General features: G+C 44.2%; 1 protein-coding gene across 5 annotated transcripts in view; it reads right to left on the reverse strand.

Moving 5' to 3' along the window:
- Positions 1 to 24,324, reverse strand: part of SNAP91 (synaptosome associated protein 91) — a 667,800-nt gene that overhangs the window by 419,179 nt on the left and 224,297 nt on the right. For all 5 annotated transcript variants that reach the window (XM_085611031.1, XM_085611030.1, XM_085611029.1 and 2 more), the window contains exons 5-6: positions 19,735 to 19,837; positions 2,869 to 2,962 (exon numbers count right to left, since the gene is read on the reverse strand). In XM_085611031.1, the coding sequence (XP_085467157.1) occupies positions 2,869 to 2,962; positions 19,735 to 19,837 (197 nt within the window). The remainder of the gene's footprint in view (positions 1 to 2,868; positions 2,963 to 19,734; positions 19,838 to 24,324) is intronic.

Here is a 24,324-nt window from a genome sequence, read left to right on the forward strand (position 1 = left end):
TAGGGAAGCCCCTAAAATGGTGAAGTTAAAAATCAGTAACTGCAAAGTCTGACACTAACATCTGGAACCATGTAGGAAAATGCTACAATTTTGCAAAAACAGTCCCAGATAAGTGGAACCTGTAACAAAGTAAAGCTACAATTGTGTATTCCTTTGAGAAGTGAAATGAGGCATTAAAGGTGCACGCTGCTGGAACAGTACAGAAGGCCCAACCGATTTGTGTAAGCATGTTGCAAGTACAATAGACCACTCCAGGCCTCACATAATTGGCTATTCCAGGATGGCACCTGGGACCCTACATTTGGATGCCTGAGCCCTTAATGGATTCTTATTTACCCCTTTTAATAAAATACAATGGTCATTTTCTGAGCACAGAAACTCAAAGTCCTGTACTTACTAACCAATATTAAGAGATCATAAACTGTCATGGTTTTTATATTCTTACTCCCAACAAACAAATCCGCAACTACAGTAATTAAAGGTTAAAAAGTGCCCAAGTGCAGAACCAGATGTTTTACGCTGCCACTGCCTTTGAAGACCAAATTGTTGGATGGGAGAGATACATATATGTATGCGATTGTCAACTGTTGAGGTAACATTAATACAGAACTCCACTTTTTTCTTTTGACCCACATATTTGGACCACAGGAGTCCACAGTTGAGTCCATTCTCATTTTAATACACTGCTTTACATACATAGCAAGCATTTCCAGTACTAATTAATTTTCACAAAACTGAATGTGCCACCAATTTGTAATCATTTTAGTCATAATTATTTTATTTATTGTATTTTCATTGGACTGTATAGTAGTGGATGGACCATGATGATAGGCTTGTTTGTGTATACGATTCAATTTAGCCCAATGTGATGGTTACATTTTTTTCTGTGTGCATTATTGTACCCAATTTGAAGCAAAGTGATAGAGACATTTTTATACTCCCAAAAAGTAGGACATAAAACGTCTTCAGACTGACTAGTAAAAAAGTTAATAATTCATAGATATTTATTAATCAATTCCAACCTATGTCTACATCTCTAACATTTTTAGATTTAGAAGTTTACAAATTTGGGGCAGAAATCTACAAAATAAATTTTCATAAAGAATATGTAACGCATATTGACCAGAATTAAATGAGTTATTTTTCATTACTATATAGACTGACAGTTTTTATAAATATGAATATTTAATGTAATGAAATAACATCTTAACGTTTAAAAAGATGCTTAAGTTTATGCTCATCACACTATTTTACACGTATAATATGCATACATTTATATGTGTATATCCTTTATATAGAAAGCAAACATTTTGCAAAAGCTTTATGCCAATGTTCTGAAATTCTGAAGCATTAAAACCACTATACTGCACAAAATAGACGCAATTTGATGTAAGACTATTGCTTTTTTCTACTATGAGGTTGTTTCACTATTTGAGGGTTGCACATATGCATAATGGCAGTGATGACTTGTGTGTCTCGGATGTGCTATGTATTAAATTCAGTACAAATGTATGTGCTTGTTTGGGGAAAATAACTAGAATTTAGAATTTTTGCAACTCAGAAAAGTAAAAGTGCAGGAACTAATGCCGTTATCCTGCTCAAAGTGCCAAATGTGTCTTTGAAAGTTTAGGCAATGCTAAATGGTAGCACCTTTCTTCATCACCTCTACAATACAGAAGTTTAATTTAATTTAATACTGTGTTTGTATCCCTCCCATTTAACGGTCTATAGAGGGACTAATGTCAAATTATTTTCTCCATCTCTAAAAGAAAGCAGAAATATCAAAGTAGTTACTATGCATGTTCCACTTATTATGAAAACTGGAAACTCTTTACTATACAGCAAAGCAATAAAAACACCCATTTATAAAATGCTTACAAGCCATTCTAAATTCAAAGCATGGAAGAACGGTGCTAAGTATGTTACAAAGTGCCTTTTCAACTTACCCGGTTTTAAAACTACAGATATGGAGCCCTATTCACAAACTGCACAAGCACAACTGAGTTAAATCTCCTTTTGAGCTAAATGTTCAGGCTTTTCTATTTATAAATGGTCTGATGTACGCCAGGAAAGCTGTCCCAGGTGCAGGTTTCAAGGTGGACTTCTGGGAATATCATGCAGCTTCTTTTCTGGGGCTACATTCCCTGCAAGGTGGTCTAAATAGTTTAGAATTCACACAGGGTAGCAACGAACTCCGTGTGCAAGCCATTGTCCTTCACCTGCTCTAAGCTTGAGTGAATTAACACCTTTGCCATCCTGAAAGAGAAGTTGCTACTGCCCATGGTTGGAATAAAGCTTTGACTGTTTTCATGGTGGGAAAAAGTCGGATCGCCCTATGTCTACAAATGTTCTCGATTGTGGGAGGTCCCAAAATTCCAAGGCATATAGGAGGATTTACAACTACAGATTTCTCAGCCCCTGTAACAGAGTAATCAGCGGTAGTAAATGAATTTCAGTATGCCATGAATTCATTGGTGAATGTTATAAATTGTATTTAATGAAAAAAAAAATATTGGATTGCTTTTCTCTAAAAACATGTGTAAAGCTTATAGCATAAACCAAGTGTCTTCTTTATTTAACTGCCTGGTAGAACTTAACTATTACAATAAAGATTTGATTGTTTTCCCCAAAGGAAAAACAAGAAAGTCATTACATAATGCTGCAGTCTTTACTTAACTATGCCAGCGTTTTTCTTTAAACCATAAATTGTGACATGCGCATTGAATGATATTTGAGGTTGTGGTAGATAACAAACTTGTGGCATACAATAGTATTTTATACTATGCTACATAAGAAATTTCAATAACGTAGCAACTCAGTCTTAAATAATTTCTGGAGCACGTATTCAATACAAAAATGTATACTCACATCAAACTCAAGCAATGCATCTATTTGACCCTGTAAAATTGGCATTCCCTTTAATAATTTGTCTGGGACCATTGTTCTCATTACACCATCAGCCCTGTAAAAAATCAGCAACAGAAACAGTAAATTATTGAAAGAAAAAACAAACCATAGAGTGACCAAGTGATTGAAAAAAACAGTAAACTGCAAGGAAATATTCTACGACAATCATTTAGAAATTGCCAAGATGAGGTCCCAAAGGGTTTTACAAGACTTAGCTGTCATTATTATGGATACAATTGATTGACAATTGCTATTGTCGTCAGGGAGTAGCTAGACTTTTAGTCTTATAAGATATTAAGATGTTGATGCCTCAGAGGTTACCAGGCATTAAAGGCAAGTCAGTTTTTCACCTATTTCAGGCAGGTTTTACAGGTTTTATGGGCCGTTTACTGCTTGGGTGGATTGAATGAAGGAATAAGTCTATATATGGACTAGCTACTTCCTTGCACTATATTCTCATTGCAACTTGCTTTCAAACTACATCCTGCTCTTGGACTACCATTTTTGGCACTTTGGTTTTACTGACAAACATGTTTCGGGCAATATTTATTTTCTAGTGTATATAACATGTTGACTAACGTCTGTTAAAGGTACTAGGGAAGATTTCAATTGTCTCTCTTCTGGCTGTAACAGTCTTTGTTCAGCAATCTGCCTGATAACCGGAGACTAACATTTAAACACTGTGGAACACATTTGGCGGTGCTGTTTTCTTTGTAGGAAGTCCAAATGAGAAACTGCTAAGGAAACAATTAAGCCATACGTTAGATGGATTCAGCTCGACATGCATTTTAGGTCTATGGGTAAGATAAGCATGGACATGACACACTTTGTATTTTAACATAGGCTGTGGTAGGAATAATGAAGATTTCATACAAAACACGCACAACATATTTTTAGTTTTTTTTTTTTAGAGTGTTGATGACAAAAAAGATGAAACCAGTGAGCAGCTGAAAAAATGGTTCAGTAGTACACACAGAAATTTGCCCTGCACTTCAGTAGACCCTGTAAACAAAAATACTAATTTAAATCCAATCTTATTTGTCGTGCATGAACTGAAACAGGCAGCCTACATACACAGGTTAAACACCTTTGGGAGTAGAGGTTTAGTTACAGCCCAAAAGTTCATTTACTCAAGAGATTTTGAGGATCCCTTACTGCATTTCCTCATTCTCCACAGTCTTGATTATTTATGGAGGAGAAAAAGATCAAATTGCAATCACAAATAAATGCTGCAAATGTGTTGTCTTAGCTGCTTAACTGAGATATCAACAACATTACACACACACACACACACACACACACACACACCTCCCCCCCTCACAACCCCTCCCCCCCCCCAGGTGATTTCTGAGACACTGATTGCTTAAATAGTCACAGATTAGTAGTGCTATAGGTATCAGAGTAGGGGTGACCAGTGTGATAACCAACTCCACTTTTTCCCTCGGTAGTTAGTTTTTCAATAATTTCAAAAGGGGCTCATGCATAATTTTTTCTTGAGTGCTATCTTTGAAGATGTATGTGCAATTGATCTCTATTTCATTGCATCTTTATTGCAAATCAGAGCTTGATGGTATCCAAGTTTCTCTACTTGGAATAGTGTGTTTGGTATTCAGGCTTCACCGTTACTTTTTCAAACATTTTATTAAATGTTTATTTTCTAATGTATATAATGTACATAGTCAAAATTAGGAACGTTAGGGGTAAAGTTACTGGAATTGTGGTGCAGGGCAGTGCAGCTAGTTACCTTGCTGCACTGCACTGCATTACAGGAATGCACCATATTAATCCAATACGGTGCATTTCTGTACTTTCCCCCTGAACTGGTGCTGTTTTGTCAGTCTAGCACCAACACAGTCACCCTTGCACCATGTACAAGGATACCTGCGTTACAGGCAGGATTGTTTTTGTGCAGGAAGGGGCACAAAAGCAATGCATGGAGGCATGTTCCTCTTTCTATGTCAGCACACATAGAAAGAGGAAAGAACAAGGAGAAATAAACATAATTCTCCATGTTACGCTTCACCTGTGGCGGTGTAAGATTCCGACGCATTCCTAGGTTTACAAGGTCTTGTAAATCTGGGAATGCATCAAAAAACATGGGAGTTGCTTGGGAACACCCGCCGCCATATCCATGGATTGTCTCCCTTGCGTAGAGTAAGGTAACCCAGCGATTTGAACGGCATTGCATTACTTCATATTTGTGAAGCCATTCAAAGCCATGCAAAGTCACTTCGCGTGGCTTCAAAAATATGACTGAGAGGTTTGCATTGAGCAGGTACCACGCTGGGTGGTGCAAGCATGAAGCAAAACCCTCATAAGTATGCCCCTTAATCTATTATCTTAGGGAACATTTCTTATATGGGTCTTCTGGCTGTCACAGGACTCAAAAGGTTACCTTGACATTTATTTATTAAGCTGTCAATATAGAGAACAGACTGGTCAACCAATCACAGTGAGGCTTTGACAGCAACCAACAACAAATAAGATTTATTGTCTGATTAATTAAAATATTTACCAATATTAAAGTCAAAATTTAGGTCATTAAAAAAGAAAATACTGACAAATTATACCATACAATAAAAACATACCAAGACATTCTTAAAACCATGTAAAATTGATCAAATGCATGGACAAAAAAGCTAAAGAAAATTCATCATAAATTGCAGCATTTACATTGATCATGGAAACTGGATTGAATTATCTATTTCCACCGAAAAGCAACAGAGTATGAAAATATCAACATAAAGCGCATTCATGCATTAAAAATTCTAACTGATAAAAGACAGCTTTATGGTATTACAGTTGAGGTCGATTCATACCAGAGGCTCTCCTACCAATAAAAAGTTCATTCAAGTTCAGGCGTTCCCTGGAAATCTTCTGCTCAAGGACTTTTGATTAAAGCTTAAAAAATACATCAAAGAGAATTTTGATTGAAAACAAAAACATTTAGGGCATTACTACTGATTCCAAGACTTACAGGCTTGATGTGTGGGAGAGGACTAGCAGCAGGATTTAGCATTGAAGATTATATGCTTTGCAGAAACAACCATGTAAAAATTATAACTAAAGTAATTTAATGTACAAAGTCGCATCCGTACTAGAATTTGAAGTGTCTAAGTGCATTCACATTTTCTGTCTGAAACCTTCGAGGGGCTCCAGGCTGCCTTACTCATTCAAGCTTCCCTCCCTGCATTCTCTGGCAAGGAAGGGTCTTTTCCAAATCTCCAATCACCACCTCAATACATTTGACTGCTCTGCATATCAGCTGTGCGTCTTGGCCCATGAAGCACGCTGCGATTGCCTCTTTAATTGTCCATACCCTCAGTCTTAAAACAAGGCCTTAGTAGATGAATCCTTGGGCCAAATCGATAGCAGCACACGGGTATAATACTCGATACTGACTCATCCTCTGCAACATTTGCAAGACTTGCCACATTGTGAGCTCCAGTTAGCACGTATATTGTCCAGTGCTAGGAGTTGAAATCATGCATGAATTTTGTTCTGATCTTGAATTTTGTTCTCATCTTCTTTAAAGTTCATTGTTACATAGCTCTGAGCTTAGTCTTAGTTATAAGTAGGTGGCAGGAGCTACCTTCTTTTCAACCTTGATCACTCCTTGCATGCTCCGTAAATGACGCTGCTAAAGAAGGGTGTTGTATGCTGTTTTCAAATAACAAATCAGATCCTGCTATACCTAACAATGTATGTCTGCGATGTGGTAATGCATCACATGTCAAGGGAGGGAAATGTCCTGCTATAAATTCAATTTGTAATTACTGTAAAAAAAATGGGACATTTCGCAACTGTATGCCTCAAGAAGAAATTTCAAAAAAAGTCGATAGCTTGTGTTGTGGAATCTGCTGATGAGTCAGATGAAGAAATTGTTTCTGTTGTTCATGATGAAGGTTCTGTTAATGAAACACATACCTCTCACTGGTGACCCTTCATGCTATATTGATCCGGTTGTTGAAATAGTAGTGGGCGATAAGAAACTCAATCTTCTTGTAGATTCTGGTGCTAGAATCACAATGATAACCCAGAAGCTATTTCATGAAACCTGGGGAAATAGGGAATTATTTCCTCCTGATAGATCACCGGTTTCGTATGAAGGACGAAAAATTGATCTCTTAGGCTTCATTGAAGATTTTTTAATTTTCGAGGGAAGGAAAATAAGGGGGAAAATTTATGTGGCTGTTAAGGGCTTGAACATTTTAGGGTGGTTTCACCAGGGCCTTTTTGGCATGATTCTAAAACCAGGAACTAAAGAACAAGTGATGTTAGTCACCTCTGAAGGAGTGTGTACCAAGTGGAAAAATGAATTTCCTTCTGTCTTTAGTAACAAACTGGGTAAAATTACAGGATTCAAACATAAAATCATTGTTAAAGATGGGGCTATCCCTGTCAAGCATAAGCTTAGAGGGGTTCCTTTTAGTGTTCAAGAAGATCTTAACAAAGAACTTCGTGCACTCTGCGATAAAGGTATTATTGAGCCCACAGTGTCCTCTCTCTGGTTGTCTCCCTTGGTTGTTGCTTGAAAAAGGGATGGGCAGTTACGTGTGTGTGTGGACCTTAGGTCACTCAACAAAGAGATTTGGGTCGAATCCCATCCTTTGCCAAGAATATCTGACCTCTTCACATGTATCAAAGGTGCTTGTGTGTTTTCAAAATTTGACTTGGCTAGTGCCTACCATCAAATAGAATTGCATCCCGATTCTTGTGCTCTAACTGCTTTTGTATCTCCTATTGGTACGTTTCGGTACCAGAGAATGCCGTTTGGATTAGCCTCCGCGGCGTCAGTATTCCAGAGGGTTATGCAAAACATGTTAAAATGTGTTGAAGGAGTCATTGTCTTTCAAGATGATGTCCTTATTTACGCTAAGGATAATGACTCACATGATGCTATCATCAGACAGGTTCTTGAAATTTTCAAGAAAAGTGGTGTTGTGCTCAAAACTGAGAAATGTAAGTTTTCTTGTAGCGAAGTTGAATATCTTGGACATTTGTTGACTCACGAGGGTATCAAGCCTAGGCAGGGTCGGATTGATGCTATTTTGGAGGCCCCGGTACCGGAAGATAAGAAAGGGGTTAAGTCTCTATTAGGTCTTTTAGAATACTATTCGAGGTTTATTCCTAATTATGCATCAATAGTCAGGCCCATTAGTGATTTACTCAAGTTTGAGGAAGTTTTTGTGGTGTGCGGAATGTGACCAGGCATTTAGCAAAGTTAAAGAGGTTTTAAAAAAAAGTGATGCTCTCACCCCATTTGATCCGGATCTACCATGTTGTATAACTGTTGATGCTAGTCAGAGAGGTTTGGGTGCCATGCTTACACAACAGAATGGGAATGCTGAGAATACGGTTGCATTTGCTTCAAGGGTGCTCAGGAGTGCAGAAACACAGTATTCTGTGATGGAGAGAGAACTTCTTGCTTGCTTGTGGGCTATAGACAAATATCGACCTTATATATGGGGAAGACGTTTCAATTTGCTAACGGATCACAAACCTTTAGTTGCCATATTGTCTGCTGGGCCCAGTAAGTGTTGCACTCCAAGAATCACGAGGATGGTTAGCAAACTTCTTCAATATCAAATTGAGGTCTTTCACATTTCTGGGGGTAAGAATATCAGAGCTGATTTTTTTATCTCGTTTTCCTCAGAGCAGTGGACATTGTGAAGGGACCAGTTTTCAAGATTTAAATGATGAGGATAATGAAGATTGTTTGGTGGCCTCAATAGATATTCCTATTCTTGCAGTTGGTTCTGAATCTGATTGGAGGGCAGCATTGTTGGGTGATTGTCTTCTTCAGGAAGTATGCCAGCTTGTCAGGGATGGGTGGCCAAAAGAAAAGTCATTGTCTACATCATTACAACCTTATTGGAAGGTTGAGTCAGAGATTTCAGTGGAAGACGGTTTATTGATGAGATGTGACAAACTTATACCACCTCACTCCTTGAGGGTCAACATTATTAAAGAGGCTCATGAGGGACACCTGGGAATCACTCTCACTAAACGACGAGTCCGTCAAGACTTTTGGTGGCCCAGCATGGATGTTGAGATTTCTACTATGGTTGAAAACTGTCCGGTGTGCTAAACATCAGAGAAAAGCTTGAAAGTGACAACACCACCTTTACACCCTATTGAATGTCCTTCGGGGCCATGGGTTAAAGTAGGTATTGACATTATGGGACCTTATGAGATTCTTCCTGGGAATGAAATACATTTTAGTAGTAATGGACTATGCATCTAAGTGGCCCGAAATCAAGGTAGTCAGGGAGGCTAATTCTTCATCTCTTGTCAAGTTTCTCAAGGACATATTCTTGAGGGAAGGGTTTCCACAATTCCTGGTTTCTGACAATGGGACCCAATTTCTGAGTGAAGAATTTGAATCTTTTTTAACGCTAAGTGGCATTAAACATCTCAAAAGCTCACTTTATCATCCACAAACCAATGGTCTCGTTGAGAGAATGAATAGGGTTGTAGGTGAGTGTGTCAAGTGGGCAGTTAATGGGAGACATGATGTATACAAAGCTCTCGAGAGCATGTTGTGGTTCTATAGAACTACACCACATTCGTCTACAAAGGTTTCTCCTTTTGAGATATTAAGAGGTAGAAAAGCTAATACAAGTTTCCGTCCAGGATGGATGGGTAAATGGGTGGAATCGTTGTGTGATGTTGATGTACTTATGGAAAAAGTCAAAGTCAATTCTGATATTGCACAAGGGAAAGAGAAAACATGGTTTGACAACAAGAAAAGTGTAAAATTTGTTGCTCTTTCTGTGGGTGATTTTGTACGTATTAAGAGTCCTGTGCACACCAAGAAGGGGTATTCTAAGTTTGGTGATCCTGTCAAGGTCATTCGTATTTATAATAATGCTGCCCAGGTTGAAGGGGGTTGTTGGTGGAATTTGTCTAGACTAATTAAAACAAGATCTTGCTCTATTTCTAAAGATTCAAGTTTGTCAAGCAAAGCACACACCACTTCCAAGCCTTTTGCTGGACAACGTAGAAAGAGTTCAAGAGTCCGTGTTATTCCTCATAGGTTTCGTGATTAAGAATTTATGTAAGTTTTATTCATTGTATAATATGTTTTGTTTTGTTTTAGTTTTAGTTGCACAGGAGGAAAGGAGGTATGTTATATGCTGTAGTCAATGTTAAGTAAGCCTGAGTCATCACCTGCTCCTAGTTGCGTGTGTGTGTGATGTCAGCTCCTGATGTCATAGTTGGAATGTTATAATTCAACTGCAGGATACTGACTGATGGTGAAGATGGTTGGCAGTTCAAGAGCTGTGTAGTCATCAACTTCAATAAATTCACTTTATTTCAACCTGCTCCTGAGTGAATTACTACAAAGGGTCTTTTGCTTTTTACTTAAATGAGCGATAACTCAATGTACTGTCCAAAAGCTCAATAAGACTCAGCTTATCTAATAGTTGGATAAAGTCCTTAATGCAATTTTTTTGCTAATTTTCTGTTTAATGTAGAGTTATTTCCATAACGTCCTCAAGTTTACCTGCTGCTGCATTTTTCAACCTAAAGTGATATTTAATGAAAAAATGAACCTGCCATCCTGGCACAATTGGTCAGCCCAAGTTCCAGTACACAGTCCTGTTTTATCTCAGGGTTGATGGGAATCTTCCGGGAGACTCCAGAGCCGTCCCCTTGCTTCAGTCGCACTCCTGTATCTGTTTGTAGAATAGGTATGGCAGATAGTAGTGAGTTCAGAATACCCCAGTTGTTTATTAGTTTGCCCAAAGTACTGTTCTGTGTACATTGTCGAAGTTGGCACTAAAGTCGAGGCAGCACACATAGATCTTAGAGCCATGATGACTTTTGTTCCATTAGACTGATCGCCAGAATGTTGTCCAGGGTTTCGCACCCCTTCTCAAACCCAGTCTGGAACAGAGCAGCTGATGCTAGTCTTCCACCCATGTCTCCTGATGAGAGAACCGAATGCGTGCAAAGCTTTTGGATTTACCATCGAGAAGGGCAATAGTTCTGTTATTTTTTAGCTCATGCAGACTTTCGTTTCGTGGTTGAAAAATCGAGTCCCTCCACGGGATCAACAGGATCAACTCTGGACTCCTGGTTCAACATAAATATCAAAATGGGGATACCATTTGGGCCAGGGGAGGTGATCCTTCTGCTTGACTCCAGAGCATCTGCAATCATTTTTTGCGTGACTGTTAATGCTAAATCTTGATCTAATCATGTTGGGCTATTCCAGATATTCATCATAATACAGCACGGAAATGAACCTTAGCTGGTATCTGTAGCTATTTTATATGTCTCAACTATAGAACCTTCCAATAAACGGATTAACCCCCATAAACCTTTTAGAATAGTGCAATGTTTGAGGTTGTGCCATCTTTTAACTGACTGGTTACTGTTTGACCACGTCATAGAGCTTGTACCGCTTAGGATTACATAATCAGTGGTAATGTGACCAAATATCTGTTGGCTGTTTCGTAGTGATATGGAAGATGAAGAATGGGGTTATTCTACTAATTTAGTTTTTTAGGATTAGGCTAGTCTCCACTATTACCAAAGGGTTGGTGAGCATTATCAAAGTCTATGTGCTTTTACTCTTGTGGACGAGTCCATGGCCAAAAATCAACTTAAGTTGGTATGTGCGGTTGCCGGATTTTACGGTTTGCTTAATGTTGCATAAATAATGGTGTTTATTTTGCCAAATACATCATATAAAGGGTGCCATGCTTTGTGGACTGGGACAGTTACAACCTATCTTAAATTCATCAAGTTTGGTCTCTAATTAACAATTTGGTGTACGAACCTCCAAGAAACTAACAAAAAGTTTGCAAAGTCTCAATATTAGTAGTCTCAGGAAATTCCCCGCAGGTGAAAATACAGTTGAAGAAAGGCCACGGATAGTCAGTTGGATAAAGAGGAGGGACTAAATGACAGACATAAAATGCACGTTGGGGCTCTCATTGAATTTGAGTAACTCACAATTATATGGTGGTCTCATGCAAAAGTTTAGAGGTTTCTTTAAGTAGTTACTGCAATCCCAACTACATAGCTGGACATTAATTAAGCTAAGTGGGTTACAAGTGGCAATACATGAGCATGATGGGTGTAGTCACCATAAAGCCAGATAGAACATGTTGCAGTCTTTTATTTGATTATGTGTTATATGTCATGCCTGCATTTGGTTGTTCACTGCACATTTACAAAAGAACTGAGGGTGTTAGGAAGATGTAACAGTAGCCCCCTTCCACGGTTAAAGTATTGATAAGTGGTAGCAAAATGTTTCAACAGAATAAGCTACAGAGTAACTTGGGCATATAGGTGTATACTCAGCAGCTAGACAATGGCAAATAACTTGGGAAGTGCTAACTTGCTCTGTCTGGGAGCACTGAAGACCTGAGCATATATGCTCAAGCACTTGATGTCGTGCCTCCAATATCTTCCTTGGCGCTTTATTCAAACATGCAGTGATACTTTCAAACCCATTTCCAGTATTGGAAGAAAACATTACTACTACTGAGCAAGCAAAATAAACTATTCTCCATCTTGAACAGTGTTTTCTTGATAGGTAAAATCATAGTATTGCTGTGTATACACCACCTCAATAGAACTATAACAGGTCAGGGCAGTGATTTCCAGAAGCATAATCCTAGTGTTGAAGTACTGTTATTGTAAAATAATGTTTTCTGCTGCTTAATTTGTAAAAGAATAAGTGTCAGTGCCCAAAGCTCAGTTTAGAGGCATGGGGGCAGTGCTATTAAATGTTGGTGTACTGAATACCAGGGCTGCATAGTCTTGTATCCACCTCAGAGCTCTTTAATTCACAACCAGCTACTTTCTGTAGATTCCTGCTTTCGCCCTATGAGACGGTTTATCCGTTTTTCTCTCTCTGTTTTTTGTGTTTGTTTGATATGAAAAAATATGCGGCAGTCTCAAAAAATGAGTGCTGGTGGGTTTTACTGGCAACCACTGCCTCAAATTAAGCACTGGTCCCCATAGTGATAAAGGTGTCATTGTAGAACGTTGGACCCAAGGGCTGCAGATTACAGGTTTTTACAGGATAAGTGCCGGAACTCCTCTCGATTTTAAATGCTTCATCCTCCAGCAAAATTAAGTAGCTGGTGTAGAAGGGGCTGAAGCAACTGGTCAAGAAAGGAGGAGGTTGGGGAGGAGCCTAGCGCGCAACCAAGATGGCCGCGTAGGTGCGAGGCTCCCGAGGACCTCCGTGACCTCCTACATAAATCCTGAAAATATCCTGTCCTAGATGAGGGGACTGTGTTGGTGAGCCCGAGCTGAGGTGTCACCCGTTTTCCGCTTCCAAATTGGACCTCGGACACCGGCGGGAGCACCGATTGAGGTTTGCGGCCTTCTCCACGCCGGCCCCCCGGATTGGAGTTACGGGGCGATCCGGAGACAAAGTGATCAACGGCGGCGGGCAGGGCTGGGCGACTCGCGTACCCCGCACTTTCACTTTCGCTTTTGCACCCTCCTTGCTGTGTAGGCGAGGTTGGGTTGCGGGGCGGTGTGCGGTGGTGTGGCCTCGTTGGGGTGCCCTGCTGGCCCGCCGGCTGTGATCCGTCCTGCGGACCTGTGGTTGCCCCCCCCTCCCCCCGGAGCCCGTGAACTGGTTTGTCGGCCTTTTCCGAGGTGATTGGCACGATTTGGGGACTGAAACCATGTCCACAAAGCAAGATGGCGACCGGGCAAAGGTGAAATCGACCCGCCGTGGCGCAGCCCATCAGTCCAACAGCATGGACCGTTACACCCTCCAGAAGGGATCTCCCGAGGTGCCGCGTAGGTCCCCTGAGGACCCGACTGATGCTCCTGCGCTGCCCGCGGATCTGACCCTGCGCTATCGCCGAGATGAAGGCCTCGGTGGACCAGCGCTTTGACACACTGGCGCAAAAGATTGACTCGGTCCACGTGGATGTTGGCCTGGTGAGGGCTGATTTATCCAAGACCAATGACCGGGTCGATTCTTTGGCCCACACCACCTCGGGCCTTACAGCGGACGTGGCGGCCCTCCAAAAGGAGGTGCGCCGGCTTGGCCAGGCGAGCGCCCTGATGGATCGTCGACTGGAGGATTCCGAGGGTCGGGCCTGGAGGAACAATGTCCGCATTGTCGGGGTGCCGGAGGGACGTGAGGAGGCGGCGGCGGACCTGTTTGTGGAGGACCTGATTCTCACCCATCTCCAGCCCCGGGGGCTGAGTAAATTCTTTGCGGTGGAACGTGCCCACAGGGTTCCCGGAGGAAGACCTAAGGCCGGAGCCCCTCCGAGGCCTCTCATTGCCCGGATTTTCAACTTTCGGGACAGAGACGCTATCCTTCAGACTTCTAGGCAACAAGGACCGGTCAGACTTGACAATATGGACGTAAACTTCTATCCTGATTTCACCCCAGCGGTCCAGAAGCAGAGACTGAGCTTTCTCGGAGTCAAACGTCGTCTACGGGACTTGAACCTCAAGTATGCGATGCTTTTTCCAGCTAAGTTGCGGGTGGAGGTGGATGGCCGCACGCACTTTTTTGATCGTCCCGAGGCGGCCGGGGACTGGTTGGACTCCTTGCCCGGGGATCGGGGCCGGGGGGGTGGGGGGGGCGCGGTTGGAGGGGAGGGCTCGCCGGATCAGGACTGAGGGATTAATAGTAGGCCTCGCTCTGGACAACATTGTCGTCATTTTTGACTGTTCGTTAAGTCTCCCTCCTGTGGAGGTGGTACGGGGTCTCTTGGGGGCTCTCCCTCCTCCTCTGGGGGACTAGTTAGTTTAATCATTCATGGGGCGACAGGCACACTGCACTTTGGGGGGGCTGTTTGGGCTCATGCAGGGGTGCAGGGAGGGGGGAGTTCTGTTGGGATGGGTGGGTTGGGGTGGGGTGTTGTTCGTTTTTACCGCAAGGCAAACCCTTTATTGTATTGGTGTTTTTAAGGTGCTCTCCGGGGGACGAATGATGGCTTCTGTATGTGATGGGGGGTAGGGACCTGACTTTATTGTCCTGGAACGTTAACGGACTGGGGGATAGGATTAAGCGAGGTGTGGTCCTGCAGTATTTGAAACGACTTTCGCCAGATGTGGTCTTTCTGCAGGAGACACCTTATTGGTAATTCCTTTTGTGCCATGAATCGACGTGGCTATCGCTTGGTGGCCCACTCGGGCTTCACGTCGGGCTCACGGGGGGTGGGCATCATGGTGAAGAACTCGCTCCCGTTGGAAATAGACGAGGTGCGCCATGATGAGAGGGGACGCTACACTGTCTTAGTGGGGAGAATGGAGGGTAAAGTAGTTGTCTTTGTATCAGTGTACGTCCCACCGGGGTTACAGTCTACGACTTTTGCAGACTTAGGGCGCCTCCTCCTTGACCTTCCAGGGGGGCTTCTGGTGGTTGGGGGGGACTTCAATGCGGTGGTTTCTGGGACCGTGGATCGTCACCCCCCTAGGGACCTCCCCCGGGCGCAGGCGCGGCTGTCCGGCTTCTTAGATACACTGGGATTGGTGGACTGCTGGCGCTTAAAACATCCCACGCAGCTGCAGTACACTTTCCACTCGGGTGCCCATGGTAGCCTCTCACGGCTTGATTATGTCCTTGTCCCTGCGGCCTATGTTGGGAGGGTAGGAGAGGTGCGCCATTTGGCGCGGGGTATTTCAGATCACTCCCCGCTCCTGTTGCACGTTGATGTCTTCCCGAGGGGGGAGGGCAGGGTAGCTCCAATCAATGCCTGGTATCTGCGCGACCCCACCATTCGCGCTGATTTGATTAAATCCTTGCAGCGGTATTTCGATGAGAATGTGGGGTCCGTCCCTTCGGCTATCTCCCTGTGGGAAGCCTTCAAAACAGTTCTTAGAGGGGAGGCCCTCTCCTTTATTTCCCATGCCCGGAGGCGCGAGCAGGAGGAGGTGACCCGGGTGGAGGCCGAAATCGCTGAATTGGAGGGTGATCTAGAGGGTGGGGTGACGGACGCTGCACTACATGTCCTACAACTTAAGCAGGCGGCCTACAGGGCCCTCGTCACGGAGGCGGCCAGGGGCCTCTATAGAGAGCAACAGGGGCGACTGTATGATGTGGGTGATAAGGCTGGTAAACTGCTTGCATGGTTGGATAAAAAGGAGAGAGCGAGTCGTGTGGTCCCGCTGATTGAGAGGATGGATGGTGTGCGTGTCACCGAGCCAGAAGACATTGTCTCTTGTTTCGCGGATTATTTCCGCGAGGTGTATTCCCCGGTTTCTCCCTGCTCGGAGGAGGATTCCCATGCCCTGCTTAGGGATATCGCGCTGCCTTCCCTTTCGGTGGAGGACAGGGTGTCGTTAGATGCCGCTCCTACCTCCGACGAAATTGCCCTCGCCATACGCTCGGTCGCATCCGGCAAGGCCATGGGCCCGAACGGCATCCCTATCGAGTTGTATAAGCTGCGACCGGATGTACTGTCACCCCACCTCTGTGCGATGTTCCTGGCGGCCCACTCGCTGGGCTCCCTCCCGCCGGACCAACGTCTGGCTACAATCGTGGTGATCCACAAGGAAGGGAGACCTCGAGACCGGGTTACATCCTACCGGCCTATCTCGCTCTTGAATGCGGAGCCCAAAATCCTCGCCAGGGTGCTAGCCAACCGGCTGGTCGGCGTGGTGGGCGATTTGGTCCACCAAGACCAGTCCGGCTTTATTCCCCATCGCAACACGGCCCTTAATCTGCGGCGCTTGCACGGGGTGCTCGCGCGTGTCCCGTTTGTGCGGGAGCCGGCCATATTGGCGTCCTTAGACGCCACCATGGCGTTTGACACGCTCGAGTGGCCATACATCTGGGCTATGCTGGCGAAGTTTGGATTTGGCCCGGGGTTCATCAGCTGGGTCAAATTGTTGTATTCGGGCCCATTGGCGCAGGTGGTGGTGAATGGAAGAGTATCGGTCCCATTCGAGCTGGGACGGGGCACGCGACAGGGCTGTCCCTTGTCACCGCTCCTGTTCGCGCTGGCCTTGGAACCCCTGGCGGAGTGGCTGCGGTGGCACCCTTCCATCCGTGGTCTCCGTTGGACCCCCGAGTATGAGGACCGCGTGTCCCTATACGCTGACGATATCCTTTTGTACCTAGCCTCCCCGCGTAAATCACTGATTGTCCTGGTTGATGTTTTGCGCTCATTCGGCCGCAACTCAGGCCTTGTCATCAACTGGGCTAAATCATGTGTGTATGTGCTTTCCGGGGAGGCTCCCGTCCTCCCGCGGGGCTGTCCGATCCAGATTGCCTCACAGGGGTTTCGGTACCTGGGGGTTTACATTACTCTGGACCCGGAGGCCCGCTACGAGCGGAATTTGCTTCCCCCCCTCCAGCGCTTGAAGGAGGACGTCGCGCGCTGGCGGCGCCTGCCGCTTTCGCCGCTCGGCCGGGCGGCATTGTTTAAGATGATGTCGTTGCCACGCTTCCTGTACGCTCTCCAGAATACTATGGATTTAGTCCCGGCGCGCTACTTCCGTGAGGTGGAGAGTCTACAGCGCCGCCTGTTCTGGGACGGGAGGCCGCGTATTGCCCTGGCGAAGTTGACGCTCCCATGGTACGACGGGGGGATTGCCCTCCCGGATATTAAACGGTATTACTGGGCCTCCCAGCTAGCTGCAATTAATCATGGCCTTTACGGGCCCGCCTTAAACCCGGCATTTGAAATGGACAAGATGCTCCTGCCTGGTGGCGACTATAATCGAGCGCTCTACTCTGGCGCGCCCGGACCCCGCCTGACGGGACCTACGCGTGTCATGGTACGAGTATGGCACGCGGCTAACGCAGCTATGGGGTGGAAGGACCGTTTGACCCGGGCATCACCGTTGTACGCGTCTGAGAGATTGGGCTCCCTGTGGACCTCGAAGGGCTTCGAGAAGTGGGACACGATCGGCATCAGTAAAGTGGGGGACCTCTGGACGAGGGGGGGATTTAAAACATTCGAGACGCTGCAGACGGAGTTTCAGCTGCAGGGCAGTGAATACTTTCGGTACTTGCAGGTCCGTCACGCGCTGGGCTCAGTCTTCCCAGACGTCGCCTCCATCCCGGAGTCTTCCCCCCTGGAGGATAGAGTGCTGGATGGCCACGTTCCGGACAGCACGATCTCCCTTATTTACAAAAAATTGATTAATGATCGCTCGGGCTTGCTGACTGGCCTCCGCGAGGCTTGGGTTGCCGACGGGCTGGAGTTGGACGACGAAGACTGGATTTCCGCGGTGGCCTCTCCGAAGGAGGTGGCCATACCGGCTCGCCTTCGCTTCGTCCAGCTTAAGATACTCCATCGGGTTTACATGACGGGGCCAAGGCTTCTGCGTATGGGCTATGCTGAGGATGGGTTGTGTAAGCGTGGGTGTGGTGCTTTGGCGACTTTTTTGCATATTTTGTGGGAATGCCCGAAGGTGGAGCGATTCTGGCGTGGTGTGCATGAGGTCCTGCGAGTGGTTACGCATGTCGCGCTGCTGCCTGAAGCGAGGAGATGCCTGCTGAATGTGTGGGAACCAACTGACTACTCGGTTCCGCAGACGCGATGGGTGACTCTGGGATATATGATAGCTAAGCGTGACATTGCTCAACTGTGGGGATCCCAGAGGCCCCCGGCGGTGTCGGCCTGGAAAGAACACATGGATTGGTGCATGTTCCGGGAAAAGGTGGTGTATGTGGCGAGGGGTAAGCCTGGGGCATGGGTGAAAGTATGGGGCCCCTGGAACGCCTACCGCGGGGGTATCTGCGCGCCACCATTGCTGCCTGCGGCCTCACCAGCCCCGTCCCCTTAGTTGACTCCTTTCCATAGCCCCGAGCACGGAGTTCCCCCAGTCCTCGATCTGTTCCCCTTCCCCTCTTTAGACTCCTGTGGATGGCTGGGGTCCCCCATTCGGGGAGCACGTGCTGTTACTTTCGATTGCGGGTTGCCTTGCGAGTGTGGTTTTTGTGTTGTTTGTATAAAATGAAACCGTATTGTGGGGTCAGAGTGATGTGGCCCACGACGCTGATACCTCCTGATTTTGCTTCTCTGCACCGCCCAGTGTTTTTGTATGTATGTCATATGCTCCTGTCATTCTAGCGGCCGGCCGGAAGGTTGTAGGCCCATACTTGTATATTCTTGAGATTGCAATAAACTGTTTCAAAAAAAAAAAAAAAAAAAAAAAAAAAAAAAAAAAGGAGGAGGTTGAAGGAATCTCCTGATGTTTGGAAAGAGTGAAAAGTAGTATTTCGCATTTTAGGAAAACTATTTTTATATACCAGGGTCAGAGTTCTGACTTTCGTATGTGCACAACCATCAAAGAGAAAGTATCTTCAAATATACCACCATCCTGCAGAAGGTTTGATGGTTTAGCTTTATTAAGTATGAGGATCCACTTCTTCCACCAGTTAACAAGGACGCTTGTATTCATATTCTCTCATTCTCTGTCACAGCCTAACTGAGAAACAGCCTCGGATTTTCTAAGGAAAATGAAGTGCCCCACGCAAATAAAAACAAATTCGAGCACTTTATTTATCTGGCAAACAAATATATATACTTTAATGCAGTAATAACTTAAAAATGTAGACAGACATTTAAATGTAGAAAAGCTTTGCATTTCACAACATCTACGTACTGACATTTGAAATCCATCAATCATTAAATGAAAATCCCTGGAGCTCAATACGTAAAACTACACAATGGCACTTCCCAGGAAAGGAAAGAAGCCTTAAACTAGGACCATAGGCAAAATGCTTGAAGAAACACAAGGGTACCTTTCTGGGCAACTACTTTGGAAAGCAAACATTCAGAATGACCATGCAACCACATAAGAGAAACTGAACATTCAAACAATACCAAACCCCGAATTTCTCTCAAACAAATGGTAATTGGCACAACTTACCCTTTTTTCACTCTTGCAAAGTCAAACGCCATCTGTCTGTATGAGAACGCTTTTTCATTCAAGTATCTACTGTAACGCCTTATAAAGGTGGACATATCGTACCCTGGAAGAAACATTCTTATGAAAACTAGCTGTATTGATGAACAAGCAGATTCATGTAATAAAATACCATATCGATTACAATTCGGAATTTGATGTTCGCCTTCACGTGCTCTTGATTTAGTTTTACAATAAATGCTTTCTGACATGAATAGTTTGAGAATATTACACCCTTTTTCCAAATGACAGAATACACTTTTGCGAACTCAACAACTGCACCAATCCTATACACCGAACTGTGCAACTCCCTGCCCACTTACCCATCTCATATCTAGTGTACGATGTGGACGGCATACCCTCCAGTGTATGACAGACTATGAACAAGAGATTTCATTTGTGCATTTCAAACATTATTTATAGAGCACAACTTGGCATAGAGTAACACACGGTTATACTGAGAAGTTGATAAAACTGCACACTATAGATAATGAAGTGTACCCAAAAAAGTAAAGAAACCTATAAGGACAGAAAAGAAAAAACACAATATGAGGTAAAGATAAACCACAGAAGAGGAAGAGAAGAAAAAAATAAAAAAATAATAAAAAAGTAGGCTTGTAGTGTAGCAGTCAAGGCAGGAAAACGATTTGAAAAATCCAAGTTTTAATTCATACAACTTTTCAACCTATTCAGAACAATTGCCTTTGAGGTCGTGCAACAATGTTTAACAAGCCATGGTGATGGAGAATGATAGTGTCCTGAAAATTGTAGGGGTGCATCATAACCATGGCTAGTACGCACCCGCATATATTCCTTTGCAATAACCTTTGAGCAGTAGAATGTGTTTAGTAATAACACATGAGTGCGCAAAAGTTTGGAAAAGTGTTGTATTATGTAGAAAGACAACGTATTCATGTTAGAACATTGTAATTCATAGCCTTCGATGTCATCCGTTTAATGAATTTGCATACATGTGATGTGATATGTATGCTTAAACATGCACCATATTAAAGTTGCCTATAAACGTGATAATTGCATTTAGCCTGTAGACTTTTGTAAGTGACATGCAGTTAACATGAATTCGATGTGCTCTGTAATGATGTAGAAAGGCCTAAATGAAAGGTTCACATGTGTGTATTTGAAAGGCCTATGTATTTCATTCTTATGTTAGTTGAGATTTGTAGGCCTGAAATGCATTTTCCCAGGAAGGCTCTTTGTGCAGTTGGTAGAATTCATGTACATGTTGGATTTGTTCTGTTCTCACGTTTCTGTTGCAGGTGGAGAAAGTCGTCTTTGTTAGTTAGAATAACGTCTTTTGTTTCGAAGGGTTAAGCTCAGCTGATAATCGGGAGTCGTGTTCTCTCTCATTGAGGGAGTATTGAGAATCAAGGTCATCCAGCCAGGAGCTAGAAGCATCAAAGCCGCGTGGAAAATCACCTATGGGAAGTGTCCAGTGAGATGAGGCGATCTGTGGGCGTGGTTTTGCATTTTCCTGTTTTGCATTAGGGATAGTGTCCCGGGGTGGAGAGAGGAGAGAAGGGGTGAGGAGAACGAAGGATACGGAAGGAGCATCTTAGAACGAGCTCCATAGCTACTTTGGCTACTTGACACATACAACATGAGTGCATGTTTTAGGAAGTCTTCACATGCGGACACCTTGTTCCTGAATTTACCTGAGAAATGTTAAGTAGGGATGTCACGATCGTGGTAGTGCAGGGACAGACTAATGCTTTTTGTTCATTCCCGCCAGATGAAGACCGAACTGGACTTGGGGGCAATCATTACCTGTGTTCTGCTTCTGGAGATGGTCATTCTGTTTATGATCCATCACATAAAATGAGTCTGTAGGTTTGTATTTGTATTAGTTCCCATGTATTTCTACAACCTCGAGATGAGGTGCTAGAACATTCAGAGGTTTTTGGCTTTGTAATAAACCCACTAAATTGGAATCCAGAGTCTCTGGTTCTCCAGAGCTACAGTTCTTGTAAATTGTGATCCGGTTTAAGTATTTGTTTCTCCCCTCTACACTTCTCAGCAGACCATAAAAGTCCTTTGACCGTGAGTTCCACAGTAAATTGGTAGAGGAACTCGGATCTTTCTCAATTGGAAGCAAGAGGACGGTTGCCTCTGCAGTGAGGGGAGAAGCTAGGGAAAGTTAGTCAGAGTCGCAAAAAGCCCAGAGAATGAGAGTTCAGAGGATTGAAGGCAGAGGACGACGGACTTTGGCGGAAACCGAAGGAGAGTGACAGTGCAGCAGGAACAGCAGTTCATGGTGGAGTGAGTATGAATAGGGATGTGTGTGTTAGATTGCAGTGGTGATCTGATTATGTGATGTTTTGTGGAGCTGGGTTGAGAGGTGAGTGATTGTGGTTTCGGGCCGAACGCGCGTGGTCCATGTGATTTGTTTTTGTTTTTGATGTCTGGCTCGATGAGTAGCCTAAGATACAGGGATAGATTTGTGGTGTAGAAGACACCAGGGCTATAATTGTCTGACCAGTGATTGTGGGCGTCGTGAGACGTCATCGACAAAATCCACTGAGAGACAGGGAACATGTGAGAGAGAGCTTGCGAGAGTTGTGTAGAACGCTAGTGCACAAGGGCGGACCACAGCGATTCGCCTGACCAGCGCAGGTCGTAGGTCACTGCGTGTGTGAATGAACCTGAGCGAGTGGATCCTATCGACTAATTATATGGCTGTCTGGCCATTCGTGGGCAGATGGTTAAGGGGACTGTTCAGTCGTTTTGCAGACAGACAGTTGCCAGAGGTGAGGCAGACAATTGCTTGTGAGACTGTCCGGTCGTTTCATGGACAGACAGTCGGTTATGTGACCGTCTGGTCATTTGGTGGACAGACAGATACTTGATCCTATGAATGAAGTGTGTGAATGTGTAAAGGAGAAGTTGTAAAGGGGAGTGAATTGCTAAACTGAGCTGAGTGTGCCGCACTGCGATAGGTCAGTTTGTGGAAATCTGAAATAATTACTGTTAGAATAAGCTGAAACCATCTTGGTTATGGCATCCATTTTGTTGGCTTTGTAATTCTCCCATCCTCTGCTGCTCGTCTTTTCCCTGCCTGTGCTATCTATTTTAGTTGACTTCCCGACTCCGCTAAAAAGCAATATGCATGCTAAAGAGTTTGTAGCTGCCAAAACACCTGGTCTCAGACTCAACTGTCAATCTCTTAATGCTGCCATAAGCACTCCTGCTCCCCCTCCCACTTTGCTGACTAAGTGATTTCCCATCTGCCCATGTTTGTCGGTAATTATTCCTGGGTAGACCTGTACCTTCTATTTGTATCCACATGCTTATCAGTGCAGAAAAAGCTGTATATAAGGCTTGTGTTCTGTGAATTCAATGTACTACCTCAGGCAGCACTTGAGAGTGCTGTGTGGACGTAGTCCCACTAATGAGTGATTAATAAACGTGTTATTTGAATTCCAACTTCTGTGCCAATCTCCATTTTGTTGGTCTAAGGACCCGTGGACAGAGAAGGGTGACCCCTGCACTGGTGTGCTCATTGAAAAGCACATTTCCACAGGTTGGTGTAAAGCCGTGCTGGGATTGGTGGATTGCCTTCAGGAAGTAAAAATGAAAACATCTTGTGGGGACAAGAGTTGGTTCAATCATGTGATGTTTTAGGGTGTTATATGACCTTTGTAGGGGAGATAGAGGAGTAAGTAACTCAAGTGGGTTAAGAAGCACTACCCGAGGACACACCAGCACATTACATGGTAGGACTACATACCATAATTTGGCTTCAAAATCGGCACAAGGACACTGAAAAAGAGGGACAGTTGGCTTTCCGCATTATGGCTCATTTAGATTGGATATTTTGTACCAGTTTAGGGCAGTGATGGCTTCCTTGCGACCTCCACCCAGACCAACGCAGTTTGAAGCCTTAGATGCATGAATAAGAGCATCACATGCGAGAAAAAGGGACCCAAGTCAGAAAAGGGTGAAAAAGTAAATGAGGGCGTTTCATTGGTATGCATTGGCGAAAAGATAGAGTAGAAACCATTGAGGGAGAAAGGCTATTACCGATGCTAGTGAAAGTAGGCGAGGCCCAAAAAAGAAAAGAAGATGATATTGACACAGATGACAGTTTGTTGGAAAGGATGTTGGCAGAGCGTGCGCCTCCATAAATCCAGCGTCGGAGGAGGGAAGACAAGCACTTGAAGGGATAGGCAAATTGCAAACGAGTTCTAGTGCGAGAGTAATGGGAAAGATTTCAATAGGAATGGAGTGAGTAGGAATACAGCAAATGAGAGATTCAGGAATGAGTGGAGCTAATGCGGTTACACAGTTACCAGATGCCCTTACGATGCCGGTCACCATTGGTCCCATAGTGTCAATGTATGATCTAGGTCAGGCAGGAAATGGTAACCAACCACAGTCACCAGCAACAGGAGAAGGCATTGGTTCTGGAGGAAATGGTACAGTGAGTGGAATTGGTCCTCTTTTACGACCATTAGAGGCTAGTACTCCATTGCCAGCTACTGCAGACACTTCTAGAGTTCACACTGAACCTAGAGAAGTAAAATCAGTGCTGCTAGC

Source organism: Triturus cristatus, chromosome 6, assembly GCF_964204655.1.
Source record: "Triturus cristatus chromosome 6, aTriCri1.1, whole genome shotgun sequence".
NCBI classification, from domain to species: Eukaryota; Metazoa; Chordata; class Amphibia; order Caudata; family Salamandridae; genus Triturus; species Triturus cristatus.